The 25,447-nt window shown below is 30.5% G+C and overlaps 3 protein-coding genes across 3 annotated transcripts; 2 read left to right on the top strand and 1 right to left on the bottom strand.

Annotated features, from left to right (window-relative positions):
- The first annotated feature begins 10,037 nt into the window (after window positions 1–10,037).
- LOC137931305 (endocuticle structural glycoprotein ABD-4-like) lies at window positions 10,038–17,680 on the top strand. Its single transcript, XM_068774753.1, has 4 exons — window positions 10,038–10,140; window positions 16,176–16,297; window positions 16,838–17,012; window positions 17,287–17,680. Exons 1-4 carry the CDS (start codon window positions 10,138–10,140, stop codon window positions 17,383–17,385), a joined length of 399 nt encoding a protein of 132 aa, XP_068630854.1. The 5' UTR covers window positions 10,038–10,137; the 3' UTR covers window positions 17,386–17,680.
- A 1,806-nt stretch (window positions 17,681–19,486) lies between these two features.
- Window positions 19,487–21,295, bottom strand: LOC137930983 (uncharacterized). The gene is made up of 3 exons (XM_068774363.1): window positions 20,527–21,295; window positions 20,328–20,427; window positions 19,487–19,821 (listed from the first exon to the last, which is right to left on the bottom strand). The coding sequence occupies exons 1-3, from the start codon at window positions 21,219–21,221 to the stop codon at window positions 19,642–19,644; spliced, it is 975 nt and encodes a 324-aa protein (XP_068630464.1). The 5' UTR covers window positions 21,222–21,295; the 3' UTR covers window positions 19,487–19,641.
- Window positions 21,296–21,885: 590 nt separating this feature from the next.
- Window positions 21,886–24,017, top strand: LOC137931160 (uncharacterized). Its single transcript, XM_068774562.1, has 5 exons — window positions 21,886–21,890; window positions 21,940–22,092; window positions 22,570–22,758; window positions 22,836–23,808; window positions 23,892–24,017. The coding sequence occupies exons 1-5, from the start codon at window positions 21,886–21,888 to the stop codon at window positions 24,015–24,017; spliced, it is 1,446 nt and encodes a 481-aa protein (XP_068630663.1).
- Window positions 24,018–25,447: the final 1,430 nt, after the last annotated feature.

Here is a 25,447-nt window from a genome sequence, read left to right as displayed (position 1 = left end):
ATTAAATAAAATTTAGTAATAAATTTTATGAGATTGTAAAAGTACTATGGGAGTGTCATGATAAAATTATAACGTTTGATAACAAATAAATATTTGAAAAGACTACATAAAGTATATCTTTAACGAAAAAGTAAAGTAAATCCATCGATTTAAATAAGCTATTTGTGAAATGACTTCGATCCAAATAAGAACTTATTTTGTCGTTTATCCATTGGTAGATGATTGGCAGAGAAAACATAAAAAGTATATTCTATGTAGTCTGTTTGTAGTCGGACTAGACAAATATAAGAATAGTAGAACAAAAGGAAGTAAAATTATTAGAATACTTTATTTTTCAACTTAACATGTTCATTTATATTCAACTAACATTTATCATATTTATTCAATGAAATACATAATATACACATGATTTAATAGCAGTACAAATATTGTTACAAATGGACGAAACACGAAATGTTAATGGTTCAAAAACTTTTTAACGCATAAATAAAAAATTCAGAAAATAAATTTAATATCGAAAAAACGTTTAAGTTTTAGTTCACATTCAACTAGAAGTGCTTCTATTTATTTTTGTATCTATGTACTTTAAGCTCTTAAAATCACTTTATAATTAATATTTTTGAATTTAGTAATCTTTGGTTTTTCTAAATTACTATATATATAGATATATTTAACTATATTTATTAGTCGTTGAGTTATTTTAGTAACAATGTAAACATTGAAGTTCTGTCAAGTGACTTTTACGCACATGCGCAAGCTACCGACGACATTTTAATTTCTAGAAGAGTATTCATGTTTACCTGTACGTATAATTAGCATACCGATTGCAAAGATGTTAGTAAGAATCCCATTACGGAGACGATGGACATTTGCTTCTGATGTCAGCGTCAAGGTTGTAAACTACACACTTGGAGTTAAAATATAAAATCAGGAAATATTAACGTGATGTCTTAAATGCGTAGAAGAGATCTATTTATTGTTTAAGATATAAAATGGTGGTGTATCTATATAATAAAAATACCCAAACATATTTTATGATAAGAATACCAATCTTGTTTTTGCTTCTTTGAATGACTTTTATTATTTTGTTATTTAAACAAATGTAGCGTCTGATCCACTGATATAATGTTCATAAAAAAACACTGTTAGTGTAAAAAAAAAAAAAAACAAATTAGAGACAATATTAAATCATCCGTTTATGGATATACGAGTACAGCTTTAGACTCTCACTGCCACTTGGTGTCATTGGTAATAATAATGTTAATTTACATTAAATCCACCATATTGCTAGTTTGACATTTAAGGATAAAGGCCTAAGCGTTGAGAGACGTTAAGAATATGTTGTAGTTTTTTGACACTATTCGATGTTAGTTGAAGCTTCTAGAACTAGGTGGCGCTGAAATTAAATTAAAAATTTACAACATTGTGTACTCGATATTATTGAATCAAATTCCTCTCGAATGTTCCTGCCTATTAACAAGGCTTAAGTATAAATCTATTAGACAAAATACTATAGATTGAAATTAGGGTATTAATGTGCCTTTTTTGTTTTTTATCTATTATTCCTTAACGGCGAATAACATAATATTACTATTTGGAATGTATTTACATATTTGGAATAGATAATATAGCACATTTCCCTTATGCAGTCAACAATGCGGGACGAAATGGCCTAGTTTACTATAATCACAAAACGAGCAAAGGATTCTTTAAACAGTAAAAGAAGGGATTGTTAATTTGAATAACGTGATATCCTGCACTTTGTAACAGGAAATCGTACGTAGCAACACTTTTGCGATCGCCATACGTAGACTCTCACCGGTGCCTTAACAAAGACCACCTTCAAATCTGTGTACGGTAGTGTACATTTATCTCGGGAGACAAAAGTAGATGCATACTCAGAAAAAGTCTCCAGCGAACAGAAAAACTTGACTTGTAGCTTAGTTGGTATAGTAGAATTCTTGTAATTGGAACAACGTCAGTAAAAGTTTAATTATGATTTAAATATAATACGTCATATATATATATATATATATATATATATTAATTATTATTGTTTAATATACGTATTATACAAAAATTTTGTTTGTGTGAAATTACAAGTATGACTATTCTTGGTTTCTGAGATACTGCCGAATCTTCCTATATCCTTCTGTAGGGAGAACAGGCTTAAGAGAGATTTCAATCTACTACAGTTCCTCTACATGTGTAATTTTGGATATCCCATTCCAGGATATACGTAGTTCAAACAAGCTTCGTTTTTCTATCACCATGGTTTGGGATTATATCGTTAGAGGCAGTTTGTTTTTTCTTTTTCTCTGCTCACGTGAAAGCCTCGTTCGTAGTACAGGAACACCACTATCCGGAGGACAGTCCTACGTCGATACTGTATCTTTGCCTCCTTCTGGACTATGGCGGTTTTGTAGAAGGCTATGACCCTCCACTAAACGTAACATACCCAAGTAATAATACATATGAAAAAAAAGAACTTGAATGATCAATACAAGTTAAGCGTCAAGCGTTCAATTGTCAGCTGAAGCGTGCGAACTGTCTCATAGATACTTATGCTGAGGAATACGCAAGTGTCGAAATCTCGTACGCATTTAGCACAATCGCCTTTGTGTTATAAACAATACCCTAATGGTATTATTGTTTTAAATGTGGACCGATGACCTGTTAAAATTATCTGCGCCTGACCTACATAACGGTAAACAATTGGCACATTAGATGCAAAAGTGCTTAAGTGGTGGTATTTCAAGAATACTATACATACTTTGTTAAGCAATTTCATGTTTAAAATTGTATTTATTATGTATTATTTATGTGATTATAATTTGTTTAATATTAAGTTATATATGTAAAGGCTGACTAACCAAACTGTTGTGCTAAATATAAAACATGACCGACAATTTGTAGGCGAAAATTTTTGCTTACAAGAAATAAATGTATGTAAATCAAATTGAATCGCCAATTATGTGGCTAAGCGTAAAACTCGAGAACGGCTCAACAAATTTCGCTATTTTTTTACTTATTTTGTCTTCTCTCGAAAAAGGTTTTTAGGTAGATAATAATGGAAAAATTGCAAGGAAGATTAGAAAAAAAAACACTTTTCTTTCGGACATAAACCATAAAGTAAATTAACAAAACAAAAGATTTAAATCGTTTACCATCCTCATTATAGTCATAATTAAGTTGTAAGACGTCCACTGCTGAACTAAGGTCACTTCCTAGCATTAAAAATTTTAAAATATATAATATCTTTTTGCGTAAAAAAATCATAAAATGTTTATGAATAATGATCCGATAAATATGACCACATTATTACTAAGATCTTGTAGAGTAATAAAAAAATTGCTTTGTGTAATTGTGATTTAAGCTTAAGACATTAAATCTTACGACTACATTGTGAGTTAATCGGAAGACGAAACTGGCCGCTTTGAACCGATCTTTATGGGGGAGGATTGTCCAGCGTTGGATGTCTTACGACTAAAATAACCATGATGTTAATGAAATCAGTAAATAAAGTGTTCATTCTGAAACATATTTTTTCGATTGCGACTTTGGTTTTTAACAGTACGGAGTCTGTCGCGGTAGCTAGAATTTGCATGAATTTCAATGATTTTACGAAATATTATTTCCAATGTAATAATTGCTAACAAGATACACAGATATACAGTACGTAATATGTTTGCTGTTAATATACTATTTTCATAACCCTGTATTTAAACTACATTTTGGATAAATGATTAATCTAATTCGTTACATATTCAAACGAATTATAGCATGCAAAAGGGTTTTTTTAGATTTAAATTTGTTTTAACTTCCCACTACGTGGTTTTAAATTTAGGTGAACTGTTCAGAAGAGTTTATTAAATTGTAATTTTGATTTCGTACAGAAAATTAAAAAAAAATTAGGTAATATAAGTTTGAATCTCTTTTAATTTTACTGTAGTCTGCATTTTAACGATACAACTCGATATTGCGTTGTCCAGCTTTGGTCTATATACTCGTATTTGATAAATATTCACCTGATTAAGATAAAAAGAACGGAACACTAGAAAAAACAGTACATGCACTTCCTCCATCACATATAAGCAATATTTACAATCATGTCTATTATCCAGCAAATAAAAATCTGCATTCGAAATCGAATTCGAACGATCAATAATACACCAACAAAAAATATTTATGACCAATATGATAGGTAGAGTATAAGTTGTTACTTGAATGTTACTTCTATATAAAAATATGTTTTTTCTTGATCATCATTTCAGACATAGGAAGTCCGCTACTGGACATAGGCCTCTCCCGTATATTTTCAAAATAGCCAGTTTTTTTTTATTATTATAGCCATGTTTATTGTGCCTTTCGTAATCCCTATCTTGTTTTACGACAGGGACTTTTTCTAAGAAAATATTTTATATATTTATTATATAATTTGTTCTACAAGCATTCTATGTCTTTCATTCATCACAATTGTTTCTATTATCTCTTCTCACATCCTTCACATTATCTATAACTCACACGGCTTGCGCTTAAATAACATTAATGTATCGCCTCCCATTCTTATTTTCATTTAACATTTCCCCACATTATTTAATATTTTAATAAATACGGGTTTTAACCTACAGTTAAAATTTTATCCTATTTAATTATCACAGTTTATTTATTATCTGTGTTTTCTGCTTACCCGACCTAAGTTTTATTTTATTTCATAGCATGCTTTATTACCTTTTTACAATATCGTTAGAAAATGCGACGGGTCCCATCATCTTTGATGACAGCGAAGTGATGTTGCCGCAAGTTATTTTTTCTCACCACTCTTTCTCACAATTCTGTTCTCTGTATGCGGGACAGTGAGTGATTATATAGAAGCCGCTGACATCCAGTGTTTTCTGACAACTTTAACAAAGTCTTCTGTCTTACTTATGGACGTTCTACGCTGCGCTTGCCAGTCCGTCTCCACTCCAGAATCATAAAGCCATGCGGCCATATATTCTGCATCTCAAATTGCCAATCCGCGTTCGTGCACCCTCTTTTATTTTTACTTCTCTGAAAAAAAAATTTTGACAATCGATGTATATTTGTCGTCCCGTTGCACTTTAGTCTTAGTTTGCAAGGTCACATGTCTCGAGTTTCGTGCAATGTATTTTAAGTGTCGGCGTGTTCCTTTGCATATAGTTCTGCTCTAAAAGTAAAGCAACTGGTTTGAAATCTAAATCCTAGAGCAAAACATGTAACAAAATATCGTATTATGTTCCTTACCTAACCTTCAGATTTAAGGACAAATATTTTAACTTTTGGAGCGTGTTAAAAAAAGTTTATAGTTCTTAATGATTAAACTATGTTATATAATCACTACAGAACTATTAATTCTTTTTTACAAAGATCATTTTTAATAATAAATGTCTTTTGGTTCTTTTAATGATAATATAAATATACTGAAATGATACAGGAATCTCAATGTGGCAAACATTTGTAGATTTAGACGGTTTTATATATATTTGTAAATTGTGGTTTTTGGTTTTATATGTTTATAATGTTGTGTGATTTTTTATATGTAGCTAAACATTTTAAAAAATTAAATTTTATGTAAATTGTAAAAGTAATTTAGCTTACTGTGAAACTGTATTAAATTTAACTAATTTATTTACTTTACAATGTAAGTAATTAGATGTCAGTAAGTAAGAAGACATAAATGAATATGAGCACCAAAACAAACAAATAGTTTATATGGTACAATATTAAAAAAAAAATATGACAGGAAATTAAATAAAAAAAAAAATACGTTGTCATGTTTCTCTTGAAAAAAGTAATCTGAGCTAGTTACCGTGGCAAAAAGATCTTCCACCAAGGAACAATTAGCGATAGTTACAATATTTCTGTTCGTCATCGTCGTTTCCGTAAGCTAATCTGACTTTGTTTAAGGTGATTAGCTCAAAAATTATACGGCTTATATTACATAAGCTTGGATAGTACTTACAATGTATCAGATTTGCGAACAGGTGAATGCCACGATCATATCGCCACATTATGTAGCACTATACATTTTACTATTCTATTAAGAACAGACTTTTTAAAAAATTAAATAGTAGCCGTTATTTGAGTAACAATTGCGGCAATAGTTGACACGGACAGTTTTGTAGAGTTGTCTTTATTGAAATCTGCTTGGACTGCTTGGTAATTGCGATTGACAAAAATTATTAATCTAGCCGAAGATCTCGATCTTATTTCCTTCTTCTTCTACATGCTTAATAATCATAAAAGCTTAAGTAAAATAACTTTCTTAGATAGCTCAGAAATACCTTGTGAAAATTTAAACTATATAGACCGTCGGATCGTGTGAATAATTTTTTGGCAACATTATTTTTGGTAAATTATTTAGTATTTGGCATTTTTGGTGATAACTTAATTTGTCTGTTCTTATTGGTCTATCATTATTTCAATCAATTGATTTTTTTTTTCAAAATAATAACATGTTTCTTTTTGTAAGGTTTTGATGTAACAGTCTACAGTCAGCTGGTAATTTAAAATTTTTATTTCAGTTGATTGCCTTATCGGATTGCATAAAAATTCCTGACGAAACACAAGCTTCACCATATAAGTAATTTATAACATTGATCATATTTTTATTATTGTATTTATTTGAATTTATCGTTTCCTATTGTGACTAATTGAACAGGATGCTTCACCATGACTGACCACAACGACCTTGGCTCAAATACTATTCAAGCCATAGAAAGGTCATACAGCGGTGTGGGGCGCTTTTCGACTTTGGATCTGTATTACATAGTTTTATATTTACTCTAAAGAAGATGCACCAACTGCATGAAGCAAATTACGACGCAATTTTATTATTGCGTGCGACATTATTAAGATATAATGATGGATTATACATATTAAATGATAATTGTTCTCGTTCATATATACTAATAGATATGACTTCATTTTTGCAAAAAAATTAAGACCATAAATTATAAAGATGTGAGTGTGACTTTAGAAATATAGCAGTGGTAGAAGACTCAGACTTGTGTATCTAAGGTCGCTAGTTCGGTTCCCGCTATACAGTTTTATATAATTCACACTTTGTGCAATAATTATATAGGATTGCTACTGCTCACAAATAAGTTTCTAGAATATAGTCAGCTTCGTTCTATGCGTACCATCCACTAAAAAACTCAGCGTTCATTAGTTTTGCGCGCTATATGGCGCGTCCACCGCCACTTCAACTGTTCCGCTAGGCAATGTTGGATATTTTGGTTCTTTAATTTAATTGATTAAAACCTAATCTACCATTTTTTTGTCATATTCTTTCGAGGAAAGTGACAAAACTATAGCTTACGAGATGAAAGTAATAGTACAGTAGTTACTTATAGATTAATTTTATAGATTGATTAAAATTACCGTCGATATTTAAATTTACGTTACAACCACAATAAAAGAAGTTTTGAAACGTTTTTTGTTTGAAAAATATTAATCGCACAAAGCCCTCAATATATAATAAATATAATACGTGCTTAAATACGTGCTTTATTGTATTGTGTCAACGATTATTTTCAAGTTTACCAAAAAGTAATACCACAAGAAAATCGGACATTTTTTACAATAGTTTAAGAATCGTGTTTTCGTTAAACAGTCGAAAGTTCTTCTAATCATTAATAGAAGATTTAATGTTAATAACAACACTAGTTAGATGACCCAAGACAAAAAAAGTCCTCTTAGAACACTTTAATGCGCCCTCGATCTGTGACGGCCTGTTATGGGCAAACTTGCATGAATTAGAATGTATGTATTAAAGACAAATCACTTTTTTCTACTTCATTTATTAGAATTTGATCCCTTCCTGTTGCAGAGTAAGTCGTATTCCATTTTAGTAATATAACCAGTATTTATCGGTAAAGTTAGCGCGTAATTAATGGCAAGATGTGCTTCCGTCAGTTAACTTTAATTAAGTTGTAAGACTATTGAGAAATTAATTTTAATTATAATTTATAAAAAAGTAATAAAATATTAGTTAAGATATAAATATACAGGCAACTATAAAGTGATCTGTGGGTAAGTCCCCAATAGGTCGTCGATCTAAGATGTAGTCTAAAGTAGAGGGTTGTGGTTGGATGCGGACAGCATAAGACTTAGGCGATGGAACAGGTCTACATCTTGCAGTGGGAATGTTATGGCTGACATGTTATTATGTGATCTTGGATATTGTATTATAAAATTAACGAATTAATGTAAAATTACTGTTGAATTTTAAAGGCACACTATCCTAGGCATTGCCGACATGACCGCAGATAAAAAAGGTTCTGTCCTTTCGTACCTTAACCAACCCATATTTTATTGTTTATTTCATACCACTTGGTGTACAGAAGAGAAAATATAGTTGCAATATTTATTATGAAGGAGTAAAAGCGGTAAAAAGCATTTGCAAGGAATACGTTAACATTATAATAATTGTGTTTCTTTGCTGCACATTTCTCAATAAAAAATATAAAATTGTTCACCTATTTGTCATATATTTTAATCATTCTAATATCTAAAATAAAAAATGTTCCGAAAAAGATCTATGTCTATAAGGTTCTAAGACTGGAGATATGATGATTAATAACTATTGACTTTAAATAATTCAATTAAAAAATCTTATTTTAGATCCCTTGTTGAACAACTTAACTAAGAATAGAAAGCGAGAAATATTGATAAATTAAAGAAAGAACTAGGCTAAATTTGTAATTGTTATAGAGTTTTTGTTATGTATAATGTTAGTGTGTTGTAATTTACACTTTGCTAAAACTTGTATTTATTTGTCATTAATGTGACATTTTTTTATTAAAATACGTACAAAATATGTATTTTTTACGGAATACGAATTAAAACTTTTAAATAATAAACGTTTTGAAATTCACAAAAAAAATTTTTAAAAAATATGAACTTAGTATAACACATGTTTCCGAATATGTAAATTAAGAGGAAATGTCAGAAGTGTAAGAAAATTTGTATGGAAAATCAAGGCAAACTAACTACACTTCTATTGCTGAAGATTCTAATAAAGGTGTAATAGTAGCTAGTAGTTCAAGGTACACGAAGGATCAGACACGCATTCTTTGACATAGGTATATCTATTGCGTATAAATAAATAAACCTATAAGTAGAATGATAATATAAACGTAAACCATTATTTCAAAAGGTATGCACTCTGTAAATCTAATGTGACGCTTTTTAATTGCGTTGAATATGGTACATAATATATTAACTAATAATTCATCAAAATTTTTGCTATTTACTCATTAAAACCTTCATTACATTTACTACTCCCATTTTATAGTACAATTTATTGCGTATATTTATCACATAAAATTAAAAAAAATATATATAAAGGAATCGAATTTGTAGTCTATGGTATATTTATTTAAGAAATTTTATTCAGTTGATCATTATACAATTATGTGTGAATAAATATTGATTTTTTTTACTAAATTTTTTATTGATTTACTTTTGATGATGACGTGCGTCAAATATTTTACACTTATTGCAATCATTTGACAAATAAAACATGCTTATTTTTAATGTTTTTATATAAGCGTGAGATATTTAGGATTTATTCGTACATTCATTTTATATAATATTATTATTTAAAACCTAAGAAATTGTTTTAAACTAATTACGTTATGTATCCCATATAATATTCACTAAATTGCTAAAAAATGTTAACTTAAATTTTGATATTGTTTTTTTAATACTCGAACAGACCTTGATCGGCGACTCATCAGATGTGATGAAGTACAATAATTATTAATTCAAGAAGTATCGCAACAATGTTCAAAGTCTCTAAATCATTTATGCTAAATATTAATTACAATTTTATAACTTACGATTGAGATTCTGCACTTAAATATATTATAAATAAGATATAAAAGAAAGTCATAAAACCTGAGTACGGCCCTGCGTTTTGCTGTTGTTGCAGACTCCCCCTGCAGTTTGTAATGGCTAGACAAAACTGCGTCTCTATAAAAGGGACAGATGATTAGATGGCTAAGTACAATCCGGCGCACACGTCGCCGACTGACGCCACATGGGATATCGCATCTCTCGAGAATCCTAAGTACATCAGTCATTAAAGTGCCAATATTCACAAAAAATATAATGGTGAGTTTACACTTTGTATTGTTATTAAACTTAACGTTGTTAAGGAATTACCAACTCAGTAATATTTCCATGGCAAATCTTTTAACATCCCTAAAATATATACTGTCTAAATTACGTAATTTAACCCTCCATGTAATTAAATGCTATTAAAAATTCTTTTCTGTAATAGTCACTAAAAATGAATAAGGTTACCCTAATCGCTTATAATATGTCCAGATGACGGCAACGCTATATAACCAAATTTATTATATACCATAAAAACTATTAAATCAGAAAAAAACTTTTTGCTTATGTTATTTTGCTTAAGATATCGATTATTTTATTTCACCAAAGCTAACAAATAATGGTGATAATAATAACAATATTATTGTTATGGAATATCGACGAAATAAAATATAGCATAAAATATCATTAGAAACTAACGCTGTTATATGCATTTAAACAGCAATTTTTTATTGATCGGATGCTGACAAATGGTCCGATTTGAAAAACACTGGTATGTAAAATCTTTAGAATGACAAGATATGTCAGCCTATTTATCAGAAGATGAAAATAAACGTAATATTGAACAGGATTTTTATGTACTTCACGATCTTGATTATATAAAACAGAGGTCGATTAGTCAATATTTAATTTAAATGTATAGATAATATATTTACGTCAACTGTCTGTCCCTTGTACGCTTTGCGTGGCCTGCATTGCCTTTTGTGGCTGTAATTTTATAAAATTTTCTAGTCCCGGTTTAATTCGTCAAAAAAAGATATTTTTATTAAATTTTATGCCAGAAAAGCATTAGTTTGTTAATATGCATTATTTTAATTAACGCCTTTCTAACAAACCTTGCAACTAAAATTTTATAAAATCCGTTCTAAGGTGACCTCTAATAAAAGAAAGAAGAATATTCCTACTAAATTTCAAGTTTTAAGCCTTGTGGTTTTAAAAAGTATCATGACGGGTCAGAATATAGACAAAATATCCTGTTTACAATATACTCGTACATATACTAGCTTCACTAATTTGCATATAAATCATAGAAGGGTTTGTCTGTAAAACAAACAAATTTTAAAATAAAGGTACAGCACACATATTTATTGATGTCGCAACTGAGTAGTTTTCTTGTTGAAGAAGCGTAATACCAACAGTGCATAGGGCATCTGGACAGTTCGGCGGAACATTACGCAAGCCTAGTGCATTAAATGCCTACAATACTTAACCTTTGCAGGTAACCGCGCGTTTGCTTTAGTGACAAGCGGCGCATCGTTTTAGCGCATACTTTATCGTTTGAGGTCGCGCAGTGGGTACACGACCAAACAGTACCTAACCCTATGTTGCTTCATTACCTTGTGTAAGGCAAACTAACCTTTTTACAGAGAAAACATATTGAGAAATATTTTATTGATTTCGAAATTTTTCTTTTTAAGATTTACATCACGGGATGTTTAAATGTTTTTTATTTATATGAAATCGATGAATAATTGCTTTAATTTAATTTATGTGGTTAAATTTTTATATTTGGATTAAGAAAACATTAAAATACTGTAAGAATTTGATATTCTCCTTCTTTTTCTCTCTTTCTTCGTTCTTCATGGTCTATCCCATGAATTTTGCCTAAGAAGTTTAACGAATGAAAACGAGTTTATATATTCAATATCTTAAGAAATTCTACTAAGACAAAACGTATTTTACGTATGTTATTTCTCGGAAGCCCTAACAGAGTCCCGTGTTAACCGTAAGCAGCTAAAAACAGGATAAAAGCATTTCTCAAAGGCCATGAAATATTTAAAAATTATATCAGTTTTCTGTAGAAATTGATTATCTTTTATTATTACACGACCAATAAATAGTATTCTTTTTTATACTTTATGTATTTTATATTACTAACGATATAAATATAAATGTGTTTTTTACTTAATTCGCGATGTCACAGTACGTCTCTGTATTTCGCTAGAGGCGTGCGAGCGCTTAATTAAGCTTTTGTTTTTGTACGTAGGACATTGTCTTTTAGAGGCGACTCACAAATTCTGTGTCATATTCTCACAACTCAATGCACTTACAAAACAACACCAAATTAGACAACTTGTTGCTTGAGTTTTGCAAAGGACTTCTTTCGTCAGCATTTTTAAAAAATAAATTGTACATGTATACAGCTGATTAATAAATGTATAAGATCAATAGTTCTTAATCTTTTCTTTATATTATTACCAGATTAATAAAGATTATGTAATAGTTACATCATCAAGGAAAACAATTGTTAAAAGTTTTCTTTGAATTGAATTTGTTACATTCCTTTTAACTTGTGTAGTTCTTTATACAATTAGGCAGGTTATCTTAACGTAAAACGATAAAACTTTTGTCGACTAAGTTTGCTCAGGTTAATGCCATGGACATTTAAGGTACAAAATCTATATATTTGGAAGATTAATCAACAACCATGAGATCATACAGGAAATTCTTTACTATTGGCTTATAAATAATTATGTACTTGCGAAAGCAATAAATATTAATGCAGTTGTTTATTACATTCTATAAGGATGAGGTGAAGTTTATGTATTGAATAGGTCACTCTGAATAATAATTACTCGTAGACTTCCAGCGTGGTTTTTATTAGCTTTAAAAACAAATTAATTACAATTATTGAAAAAAAATCAGACTTTTACGAGTATTTGCGATGTGACAATGTTCGTTTCGGTGATTTAAAAAACCACTTATAAAATTGATTCTAAAATTTATTCAGCGTTTTAAGTTTCCTAATCACATATAAAAAAACATTTGAATATCTGTGTCACAATAATCTGAAATTTTTGTGCTATTATTTATTTGTATATGAACATGAAGTACACTTTGTAAATAAAAATAAAACGAACAAAACATAGTGTTAGGCTCAGTATCTTTAGTGAATAAATATATTTGTATATAATTACTTGGTTGCATAGGTACTAGATATTAAATAATAGTGCAGCAGTTTTAACACTAATCACACCAAAAATAGTAGTATTATTAAGTAGGAAAAAGTCATACAGTTGCGTGAAAAGCTAGAAAATGATACGTGCATTTTCAACGCAAAAGTCAAAAATGGGTCATTCGACTCGTTATATTATGTTTAGTGTTAAATGTTTAGGTTTTAAATTGACTATAGTGACTGATAATGTGTTCGAAAATCCTTACTACCTCGAAATCAAAGATTTTTAAAAATAAACATTAGTCATTAATAGACCTTGTGGCATCATTTACATTATTTTATATCAGACCTATTTACACAATGTGAATGTTAAACTGTACATATTGCCTAATCTCGTTTCGACTTTTTTGTACAACAAGACAAATAAATATTAAAAAAAAATTTAAAACTAAGACCTTAAAAGGAAAGAATCAGTCAACAAATTAATTGCCACTGCTTATAAACATTAAATAAATTTAATTTGAACTCGTTAGTAATACGAACTGTGAGTCAGTAGTCGTTTATTAAATATTTATTTTTATTTAACAAGCATTGTTATAATAATATCGTTACGAAACACATAGAATTAGATTTTGTTAAACAAAAATTTAGCTTTGTAAATGTCAAAGAGCACGTATAATCAAAATACAATGAAAATCTAAATGTTATTATTGAAAAGCGGTAGCAATGTTGCATATTTAAAACCGACGTGAGTTTTAACATGCTAACACTACGTGCAAATCACGGCTATTACAGCCGTCTTTGTGTAGAGTTAGGAAATTAGCGGGCACAATATATCTTCTTGAAATGCGTTCGTAGCCTATTTATCAAGAATCGTCTTAAAACATATAGGTTTCTCCCTGAAACATTTGTACTAAAAGTTTGTATGTACATTTTGATTTAGTTTATATATTATTTTTTTTTCTTAAAAATTTTTGAACATTCCTACCTCGATAAATGTATAAAGTGTCTCAAAAGATGTTTCATTTTTGTAAGTTTGCTTAGACGGCGAAATTTTCATTAATCGTTAGTTTTAAATTATTTTTTAAAAATGATATCAGTCAGTATAAGTGCACTTTAAATATTGCGATATTTAATTTACAGAATAATAATATATTTTAAAAGCTGCGTACCCTTTTCGATTACTGGCATTACTATCAAGTTAAAATTTTAGTGATAAATTCGTCAAGTAAGTTAATTTATAAGCGTAAATTTCACATGTTAAATATATCCTGTAGCAAAAAACGTCGAAAGGTCCATCACAGAGTAAAAAAATTGTAACTAAAAAGATTAAAAACTACAATGCATTATCTATTATATCATTCAAAATAATTGCTATTGTTTACAGATTGAATTTTTAAGATATTCACTTTAATGAAATAACATGGTAATACAATGATATTACCCTTTTTTGGATATTATAAAGCCGAAGGACGTTGCAAAATATGTGCATGTGTATCTTTTGGTTATTCCTATGTCACCTTTGTGCTATCTTGAGCATATTGGGAGAGTAATTCGTTGACTAACCGTATCACATTTATGTGCTACACGAAAAATACATTCACATACAACTAATTATTAAAATGATATTTTAATAGAAGAAACCGATTCTGGAAGGAACTTCCTTTCATGTCCCTTTTTAATAACAATTTTTGTTCACTATTCGATTTTAGAAAGGCGCAAATATTTTCGTAACGTTATAGAACTTGTTTATTATAACCACTGAATTAAATATCTAAGTATCACTACGCTGTAAGACTATAAATTTATTGTGAACAACTAGTGAATTATGTAAAATAGTACAATGTTTATATCTGTTTTGCGGATATGGTCGCACAATAAAAAAAAACTAAACTGCTTTTATTGTTATTTATTAAATAAATCTTGTGATATTTTTGTTCATTAATAATAATATTTATTTATCATAAGGACAGTGAAAGATAGATTGGTATATACATATATATCCTTCACATAAAATAGTATAGATTTATTTTAGATCTAAAAATTATCAGATGTTAGGTGTTAAAGTGTACTGTAATAAAAGAAAAATCCTTCAATAAAATGACATAAGCATATTCTTAGAAACACGTTTTTTTCAGTTCACAGAAAAAGTGTTGAACGTGTAAATGTCATAATCATAAATAAATCATATTTGACCAAATTTTAGCGTAGTTATTTACCGTATTCATAATATCTTTTTCAAAGACATTCCTATTCACAATATGTTAGAAAATAGTTTTGCAGTGTTTATTAATATTGCTTAATAAATATCACAGGCGTTCGGCAGAAAAAATGCTCTGCACTCGTAGATATTTCATAACGTAATTTTATAGGTAATGTTAGTTATAGTAACAATAATCATGATATACTAACATAGAGTTTATATATATCAATACAAGATATAAACTTAAACAATATTACAATAAAGTGTTCTCTACCAGTCGACCCTGGAAAACAAAATTTGCTGTTGCAAAAAAAGTTACTAAAAATTAAAATTTAAGATTTTATATTATAAATTTAAATTAAATACCCAAATAGATACATATTTTTACATACGTATACATAGTATATCGGGCTAATTACCGATGAACAAAATATTATTAGAAATTTTTGAGTTGACTATGAAAGACGGTGACTATTTAGAAAAAGGCTTGATCACCGAACAAATAGATAGGTGGCGATGTAGAGGCTATAGTCTGATATGCTGTTTCAATCAGGTTCTTGCAGTTCGCGTTTCTCGGCTGGTTTTATGATGATGATGATTTGCTGTTCCGTGTGGTATATACTAGACCACAGTTTAATATTTTCGTGCCGCAGTGGAATGATCACAGTCGCTCAATAATATTACCCTTTGAGATTGGCAAGCAGCAGTGGGCAGGCCATATTACGCGCAGCACTAAAAGCCAGTGGGGCCAGCAAGCAAAATATAGGGCATATCCTCGCAAGGACAGATGTCCTTAATAAAGCTGTCGTAAGACGTAGTATGCAGGCTGCATCCTACCTCATTGGAAATGTATAAGGGAAGCGTCTAAAATATCTTTTAATGATGAAGAGATTTGAAAGTCATATCATATAAATCTGATGTTTTTTCTTACAGAGGGTCTTAATCATTTGTGCTGTTATCGCTTTGGCTGGAGCAGCGCCGCAACAACCCGACAAGGTCATTGCAATTCTTAAACAAGATTTTGATCAGCAACCTGATGGATCCTATGTCTCCAGGTGAGCAACTGTTGCCATGATTTTTCTTTTAAATTTGTCTCTCTCTTTCAAGTGGCAGTCATTGGGCGTGGCACATAACTCGTGAAACCGTAGGTTATTGGGAGAAAATAGTACTCGGGTGGCGACCAAGTGGCGGCAGATGGCCTATTTATTAGTCCCTGAAGCAGGCAGTGCAAGATCGGTCAATATGGCCTATGGCATGCCTATGACTTGCAGTAGAACCGTCTGCTAGAAGGCGATGAATTAATAACTGAAAGCTAGATTGTTTTAGATCTTCCTGGGAATATTATTGCATTTCTTAGTAAATTGGAATTTGAAAATTTCAGTTACCTCGGTAAATGATGCCGATCTTGTGTAACACGCTAACACAAGCCTTTGCTTAATATAAAACTACTTTTAAATTTAAATACAAATCAAAATTAATTATAGTCAATGTGTTTCAATCGAACTAAAATTCTACATTATTATAAATTTTCTTATTATATGAACGAATATTGATATGAACAAAAGCAATATAACATACGAAAATATATTTTATAGCTATGAAACTGAAAATGGGATTAAAGCCGAAGAAACAGGAACGTTAAAAAAGGCTACTGGACCGGACAGTAATGACGTCATAGTCGCCCAGGGAAGTTTCAGCTACACTGCTCCAGACGGCACCGTCATCAACCTAAACTATATCGCTGACGATGAAAATGGTTTCAAGCCAGAGGTAATTATTTTTTTCTTATTTTGACGTAACGCTATAGTGAAAACCTATGAATCACTTTGCTTATATTTCCACGTTTGTACTTTTCTTAAGAATTTTTTTTATTAAAACGGGTAAACAATTTAAAGTACTGAAATAAATAGACGTAAAATTTTATAAATATTTACATAAAAAGTATAACTACCTAGCTGTTCACCGCTCGTTTAGCAAACTTAATACACGCCCTCTTAACCCCTCTTGCTAAAAGAAATTTATTCATGTATACTTGAATGTTTAGGGTGATCACCTGCCGACTCCTCCACCGATTCCTCCAGCAATTCAAAAGGCATTAGACTACCTGGCAACACTCCCACCACCGCCACCATCCAGAGCCTGATAACGCCGCCACAACGATAACACGCAAGACCAATCATTATACTCAAATACTTATGATGCTCGTTTTAACATACGTTAGTTAGTGTTTATACCACTTTGTAAGCTAAAATTAATTATGCAAAATCATTGTAGATATATTATTCAAAAGATTGGTATCAGATGCATATGTTCATGTTTACAAAGTGGAAATGAACACATTTTTTTTTAAGAAAGCATAAAAAAACAAATAAAAATGTACGTCTGATGAACTGTGTATGATCAATAGATTATCGGTACAAAAATGTTAAATATGTATGTATAATTTATTTAATAAATGCATAATCAGTGCCAAAGACGCATTGTGAATGATTATTGAATGTTTTATTTCCATATAAAAAACTGTTGCTTACATAGTGTATGTAATTCGCATTACAAATGTCAATCGCGTCGATCAGAAGTGCTAACTGCTGAGATCATTTCCTATATAGGCTATAATTTATCCCGAAAACAGCATTCAATTTGTTTAAAACAAAAGTCTCTGTTGCGTCATATGTTATTTTCGGAGAATTTGTAGTACTGAAGCTAATAACTTATTCAAAAATAAAATTATTTGCGAAATAAAATAGCCAATTGTCTATACAGAAAATACTATTTTACGGCATTTATAAGAGGACTTAGTAAAAATAAAAATAATAGACAACATAAACAATACGTAGCGTGTGATAAAGTGAAAGATAATTTTAAAAGGTTTAGATAGCACCAAGATCTCGGTTTGCATTATGGCCTACAAGTTCCGTTCTTTGAATAGTTTCGTCATCACTTAGCTGTGATGCTCATTTCCGAAATCCGCAATCATGACGAACGGAACGGTACGCTGCTTATACTATACTAATATAAATATAATTTCTCCTTAAACATGAGTCTCGTGTAACTTCGTCCCTCATTGGTATGCTCATAGTTACTTGACGAGCCATGAGTAACTGTTAAGCACGGGATTTCTTTACTAGATGGAATCAAGAATTAAGCATTCCGAAGGAGAATGAAATTAACCGCAACAACCCAGAGAATTGGCGAGTTAGAGTGGCAATGGTCAGGTCACATACCGCACAGAGATATGAGGCTTTAAGGATTTGAAACCGTAGAGCACTTGCAACAGAGCATGACCACCGATAAAGTGGACACACGACTTTGTAAAGTGCTTTTGTCGCCGCAGCCAGTCACTTTGTAAATCAGGGAATGGGAGAGGCCTACATTTAGCGAGGAACGTCCTTCTTATGAAATAATGATGATAATGAAGTGTAACACACCTTTTGAATTTTTGGTTACAAAATATGCTTGTCACCTAACGATGTTTTGCTTTATACGAGTATCTTGTGAACAATTATGAACAATATGTGATTGTCATAAATTATTTATTTGTTTAAATCGAATATTTTTGCAGTCGAGTAAAATCTCCACTGTGAAGCATATGTATAATATTTTAAATTCTAGAAAAACAAAATTAGATCCAATATTTTTTGATATTTGTACCATAAACTGGCAAGATATGCAAAGCATTTAAATTCTATTTACTTTCATATTAACGTTTTTGCTAACCACTTTAAAGCAAATTGTTTTGTGAAAAACATTGTGAATTTTAAAAAAAAATCTATTCGTATTTTAAAATTATATTTTCGTATAAATTACTTAAATCAAATGCTAAATTTCCACTATTAACAAACTGTAATACGAAACCACTATTCAAAACTATGTTAGTCTGTAGATGAGCAAACATCTTTGTGGGTTTATTTATTGGTAACCTGTTTGATAAACGAGACTGCAAGGTCATTGACGAGTGCGATGCTGTGTAGATATTAAAATTGTTTTAAAATGACTTGAATAAAATGTTATATAAGTTTCAAAAACAAATTAGGTACATACGCGGCAATGAACATGTGGTTCAACTATTGAAAAATGAACCAATGTTTAGAATATTTGATTGGATTATGACAAAACGTTAATTTTGACAATTAGATGCGGTTAGACGTGTAAAATTGTTAATTTATAAAGTGACCAAATGACAAAATCGTCGTATTTTTCTAAATCAATACAAAGAATATTGATACTAGTAAGCATAATTAAAAAATGATTTAGATTTGTATGACTTAATTTATTAGTCACTTTTTTTAAAGAAGTAACTTTTTGGGAGAGGAACAATAAAAGAATTGACTTTAGGAGTCTTTAATACTATTAACAATTACGATTATTTTTTTAATAACGTAAACGAGGAAGTTAAAAGCTAGTAAAAGTTTCTTTCGGCTTCAGTTGTTGATTCAGGGGTAGACTTTGTTGCAAGATACGCCAAAGCACGTGCAATCGCCGGCGGAATAGGAGGAGGTGTGGGAAGATGTGCACCTATCGGTCGATAGCCGTTTTCATCAGCGGTATACGACAAACTGTAATCGTTACCTTCCTTGTCCTAAAATAAATTTTAGAATAGTTAGATAAAATCGAAAAGTAGTAAAAATACATACAAAAGTAAATATAAAATGTTATAATTATCAGTGTTTCAGTTCTAGGAAGAAGATAAAATCCACATTAGACGTTGGCTTCCCCCCAAGATATCCAATAGGACTGGTAATAAACAGGCTGCATCTAGCGTCTTCCTACGACTTTCAGTGGTTGAGGTCGTCTATCCACCTTGTGAGTTACATTGGCCTAAGTTACCTCCAAAACCTTAAGGACCTCGCGCCAATCTCTTCTGCGCGCCATTTACTACTTTCTAACTGCCAGTCTGCTGGACTATGTCGGTTTCTTTCATTCGTCTATGGATCTTCTTATTTCTGATTATATCTCGCAGACAAATTCCATTTAATCATAGCGAACTAAATTTATTTATGTTCATTAAATTTACTCTTTATTTATGAAATAATGTCACGCGATTTAATTTACTCTTTTTAGTGTTACATCACTAATATTACTCACTTTGTAAGAAAACCCGCCTTGCACAGCCTCGCCAGTGTCATCATTAATAGTTTTTAATATGCCTTCTTCAAACACTTTCGTTCCATCGCCACCTTCAAAGCTACAATAGACATAACAATCAAATAATTATTATTTTCTAGTTAGAAACTAAAATAATCGTAATATATGTACATTACATTGATTTATCTTTGACACATACCTATAATGAAAGTTACCACTGTGTGCGAACACAAAATTCTGCTCATTTACTATCGGCACAACTGGATCGCGTGTACCCGTTCTTTTTTTAAATTGTCTAAATTTTCCTGTGGTTGTTTGAGTATCGTTTGCGGCTGGTGTATTGGGTTTATCTATTTTAGGTAGTGATGTCGTTGCCTCTATCAAAAATGCTTTTTCTTCTCTTAATTTATTTCTTTCAGAAGTAATCTGGTCTTGCAATTTCTCTTCTTTATGGGCGTTTTGAAGGCGTCTTCTTCTTTGATTTTTCTTCCTTGGTGATGCAGTTGAACTTTCATGAACACTTTCCTTTGTATCCTGTTCATAAATGACTTTTACAGGTATTTCCGAATAAGTTCTGGAAATAGCTTGTGTGCCTTTCGTACCGGGAATTTCCACCATGTTATCCTTGGTTTCTGGAACTGATTCGACATTACCTATTGTAGTAGATGAATCCTCATCAAGTGTAGTTTGAGATTCGGCGGGAAGTTTAATTGCTTTATTTTCACGAAAATCCCCATTTTCATAAACCACTGCCACTGGTACTGTTTCAAGTGATTCTATTAAAGGAGGATGATTAAATCTATATAGACTACGTCTCTCATCCTGAGCTTGCACGTAAATAATACATAATGTAATAATATTTACAATTAAAAACAAGTAACGCCGTAAAAGCATTATAAAATATTAATAATTTTTTCTTCACCTATGAAGCTATACTAACGCGATTGAGTTCGTAATGAAGATGAGTCACAAACTCAAGCCAATTCTATCTTATACCTCAAGATAACCGCTTTACTTGTCTGACAAGAATAAAAAAAACACTTTATACTTATAGTAGGTAAATACATTATGCTATAGTATGACATCAACACAGCCGCACAGCCTTTGAAAATTTGGAAATAAACATCCATAGATAAAGAAATAAATAAGTCGTTGTAGAATATGAATTTTAAAACTATTTTATTTATAAATCCAGAAAAGAACTATAATTTATTATTTATTCAACGACTTAGTGGGTTATTTGTTAAAAAAATGTATTATACAAAATGTTAATTATAATATCATATAAAGCACCTTAAGTTTTCGTTACATCTTACATTTAAATAAAACAACAAAATGCATCAATTTTGTTAGGGAAGAGGCATGCAATAAAAAAATTTAATCACGACTGATCGTCACCCTTCGTGCTATATTATTGACACCTTGACGATTGTGCAATTTTCTGAAGAACACATCAGTCTACTACTAAGGTTGAAGTGTTTAGCGTCCGCTGACACTTGTACTACCGGAACGCGGGGGGAGGATAGTGTAAATAGATGAATCTTACATATATGTCGCTATGAAGTCTGGAGTAACATTCATGTAAAAAAATCGGGAGTGATTACACATTAAGAATGATTTATCGTTTAATACTTTTTGGTATTGCAGTATCATGCATTATAGGAGCACCGACCTCCTTGTCGCCATTAGAAAAACAACAGCCAACTGTGGTTCCGATTGTGTCGCAATCTGAAGAACTCGAACCAAATGGAACATACAAGTTCAGGTAATTATTTAATTAGTTGCTTTTCAGCTAGTATAAACGTTGATTGATATTGACTACATTTATTTGAATTTTACTAGTCATAATAATAAAAAAATATTGATATTTGTATCGATAGTGAAAAAGTTTTATCAAATGATACATATTATTATGTTTAGAATAGATATGCATAAAATTTTCTCGGTGCCTTAATTTTTTGATAAGTTATTCAGTGAGGTCAATCACCGTGGACCAATAACTGGTTCGGCTAATTGATCCAGTATTTTTATTTCATTATGGGCACGTAATAATACTTACGTATTACGGATTGGCGGCAGAAGTTACTGAGTGGTAACTATTTAGGTATTCTGTTTTTTTTTTAAAAAAACTATCACCGGTAAATGAAACCTAAATTAAATATATTATATTAAGTTATTAAATGATTTATTTATTTAATCATATCAAATTGTATAATTTATCATTGTAATAAACTTTTTTTAGTTATGAAACTGGCAACGGAATAAAGAGAGAAGAAACATCGTATGATAAGGTTATTCCAAAGACTGCAAGACATAGCAGCAACAGTGAAGAGGGTGAAGAAAGTGACGAATATGACAATAGTGATGAAATTCATGTACAGCGAGGCTCGTATTCATATACTGCACCTGACGGTACTATAATTAGTTTAAGGTATACTATTGTTTACAATGTAAATACACAATAAATTTTCTTTAGATTTTATTATACTTTTTATTCTATTTTTTCAGTTACATTGCTGATGAAAATGGTTTCCGACCAATAGGAGCACATTTGCCTCGAGCGCCAGTTCCGGACACTTTTGAAGCATCTTCTGTTGCAATATCTGGAAGTACATCCAAAGATAATTCGGAATCAGGATCAATGCTCATTCCTCGTGTAAAATCACCGGATACTGTTTCCTCGGATAGCGATAAACTTTCAGAAAATGTAGCACATAAAAAAGCTAAAAAACATAAAAAACCCAAACATTCTTCTACGAAACACAAAAATATCGCTAAACTAAGTTATAATTTAGATAGTTTAAGATCTCTTGATTCAACAACGAGAAATTCTAAAAGACCTTCAATTATTTCACCTAAAGTCTCTCAGCCGCAAACTGAGCCTTTAGAAGTCAACTCGTCTACAACTTCCTCGTTACCAGGTCAAACCACAGAAAATTCTGTTACAACATCAGAAGATTCTTCTAAATTAGACAACGATTCGGATATTCAAGATATTGCTGCCGCTTCTACTCCACAGTCAGATGAGACTTCGGAAAAAAATGTGTCAACTCTTTCAGTATCCGAACAAAATACAGAACCGGCAGAAACTTCTACAGTATCCGATACTAGTACAACACATGAAAGCGGTGAATCAGAAGATTCAACTATTGCTGAATCTACTGAAAAATTATCACAAGCAGATTTACAGTCTGGAGAAAATACAACAGAATTGAATTCAAATGATGATATAAATAATACATCCAATTCGGTTGAAATTACTACCATACCTTCAGATGAAGGACAGACTACAAAAACTAGCGAAGAAACTACATTAGCTATTTCAGTAGTAGGCGGCACTACGTTTGAAGCCAATACTGAAAATATGACAAATGGGGTTACTGAAAATGAAACTTCTTCTGAGGACACTGAAGTAACAACAAGTGGGACAGCAACCGTAAATAACTCGGAAGTTTTAACTTCAACACCAATGAACGAAGAAGTAAGCACTTCTGCTCCTTCAGCTTAAATTATGTTGGATAGAAGTTTAATATTGTGAGAACTGAATATAGACTTTTTTTACAGCGCTTTACGAAAATTAATGGGAATACTCAATCTGAACGGGTAATAATAAATAATGGAATATTTTATCTCGACGAAAATATTAAAAATGTGATATTTCAATGTGTCAATAATATGAGTAAGAATTAAAATAGTTTTTTTAGCATTCACTGTAAAAATTAAATGTTTTTATAAGCTCTCGATGTATTTTAAACACTAATCTGCAAATGGGAAATATTAATGGATTTATTATAATTAAAAGTATGTTATCATTAGAATTACTATCCTTTATCGATTATCTAAAAAAAAAATTAAATTGGCAAAGAAAATATACATTGAAAATATATTTTGTTAAGTGTAGTTTTATTTATAATAACTGTTATGGTTAAAAGTTTACGTAAAATTCATATTAATTTTGAACTATCTAAATACATATAAACCTTAAAATTAATGACTTTTTTTATTTAGAGACAAAAATAATACCAATTTTGAGGGAGACGGGTACTTTCGTTCTTTATTTTAAATAATTTATAATAGAAAATAAAATACAATGAATGTACTAACTACATCGTTCGTTCGTTAAATTTTTATTGTTTTATTTATTTCACACAAGAATTATTACACTTAGAATAATTGGTGTCAACACTTCTCAAAAACTATTCCAGATATTGGTTAGTCATTACTGATAAGTATTGTTAGATAGGTTTAAAGTGAAATGAAAAAAATCACGTATTTTCATCGTTCCGAACTTTGAAATCATTCGACAAATAATCGAAGCCAAAAATAATCCTTCCAAAAAGCTGCAAGAGACGTAAATAACATTTTTTTAATTTCGGGTATCGGCTTGATTTCCACATAAATGTTTGCTAGATTAAATAGTCTCGTTAGAACTACCTTTTGTAATATTACATCGACGAAAAGTGATGATTTTGCAATTTTTAAAAAAAAATTTAAAAAAAGTTACATTTTCTTTTCTTAATTCTATAGGTTGCATTATTTAATTATTTATTATGCTATTATAATTAGAGGTATATAAGGTATAAACGTCTGTTATATGACATAATTTCATAGAAAATAGGAACATATATTTTAAAGGATAGATGCTCGTTTGTCAACAAAAAGCTCTGAAATATGTTACATTAATAATATTATCCTATTGAAATCTGACTCTCGCCAATAACTTTTGTAACACTTTTGTAACAAAATATGCAAGATAGATTGAAAAAAATATCAAATTAATACATTATACAAGTTTTGAAAACGATTTCATTACTATATTTATCATCATCTTTATAACCATATTCGCCGACAGACGCCCATCGCATATGCCTCCCCCAATGACCTCGATGACCGGTCTTGCGTTACCCGTATCCATAATTATATCATACATTAACTGACAGCAAATTAGCTACACTTTCACACTTTTCACCGTTTTCATGCCTATTTACAATCCTTCTGCATGATATTTAATATGTAGAACCTACCAAAAAAGTAGTTTAATGTTATTAAAAGTTAATGTTGCTATTAAATTATTGAAGGAAATATAATTTCATACAACTGTTCATCGAAAGAATGTATAT

The sequence above is a fragment of the Battus philenor genome, unplaced genomic scaffold (genome assembly GCF_028537555.1).
Source record: "Battus philenor isolate CCGP_79_NKW_IND1 unplaced genomic scaffold, ilBatPhil1.0.hap1 SCAF_7, whole genome shotgun sequence".
NCBI classification, from domain to species: Eukaryota; Metazoa; Arthropoda; class Insecta; order Lepidoptera; family Papilionidae; genus Battus; species Battus philenor.
This window is presented reverse-complemented; position numbering and strand designations above follow the sequence as displayed.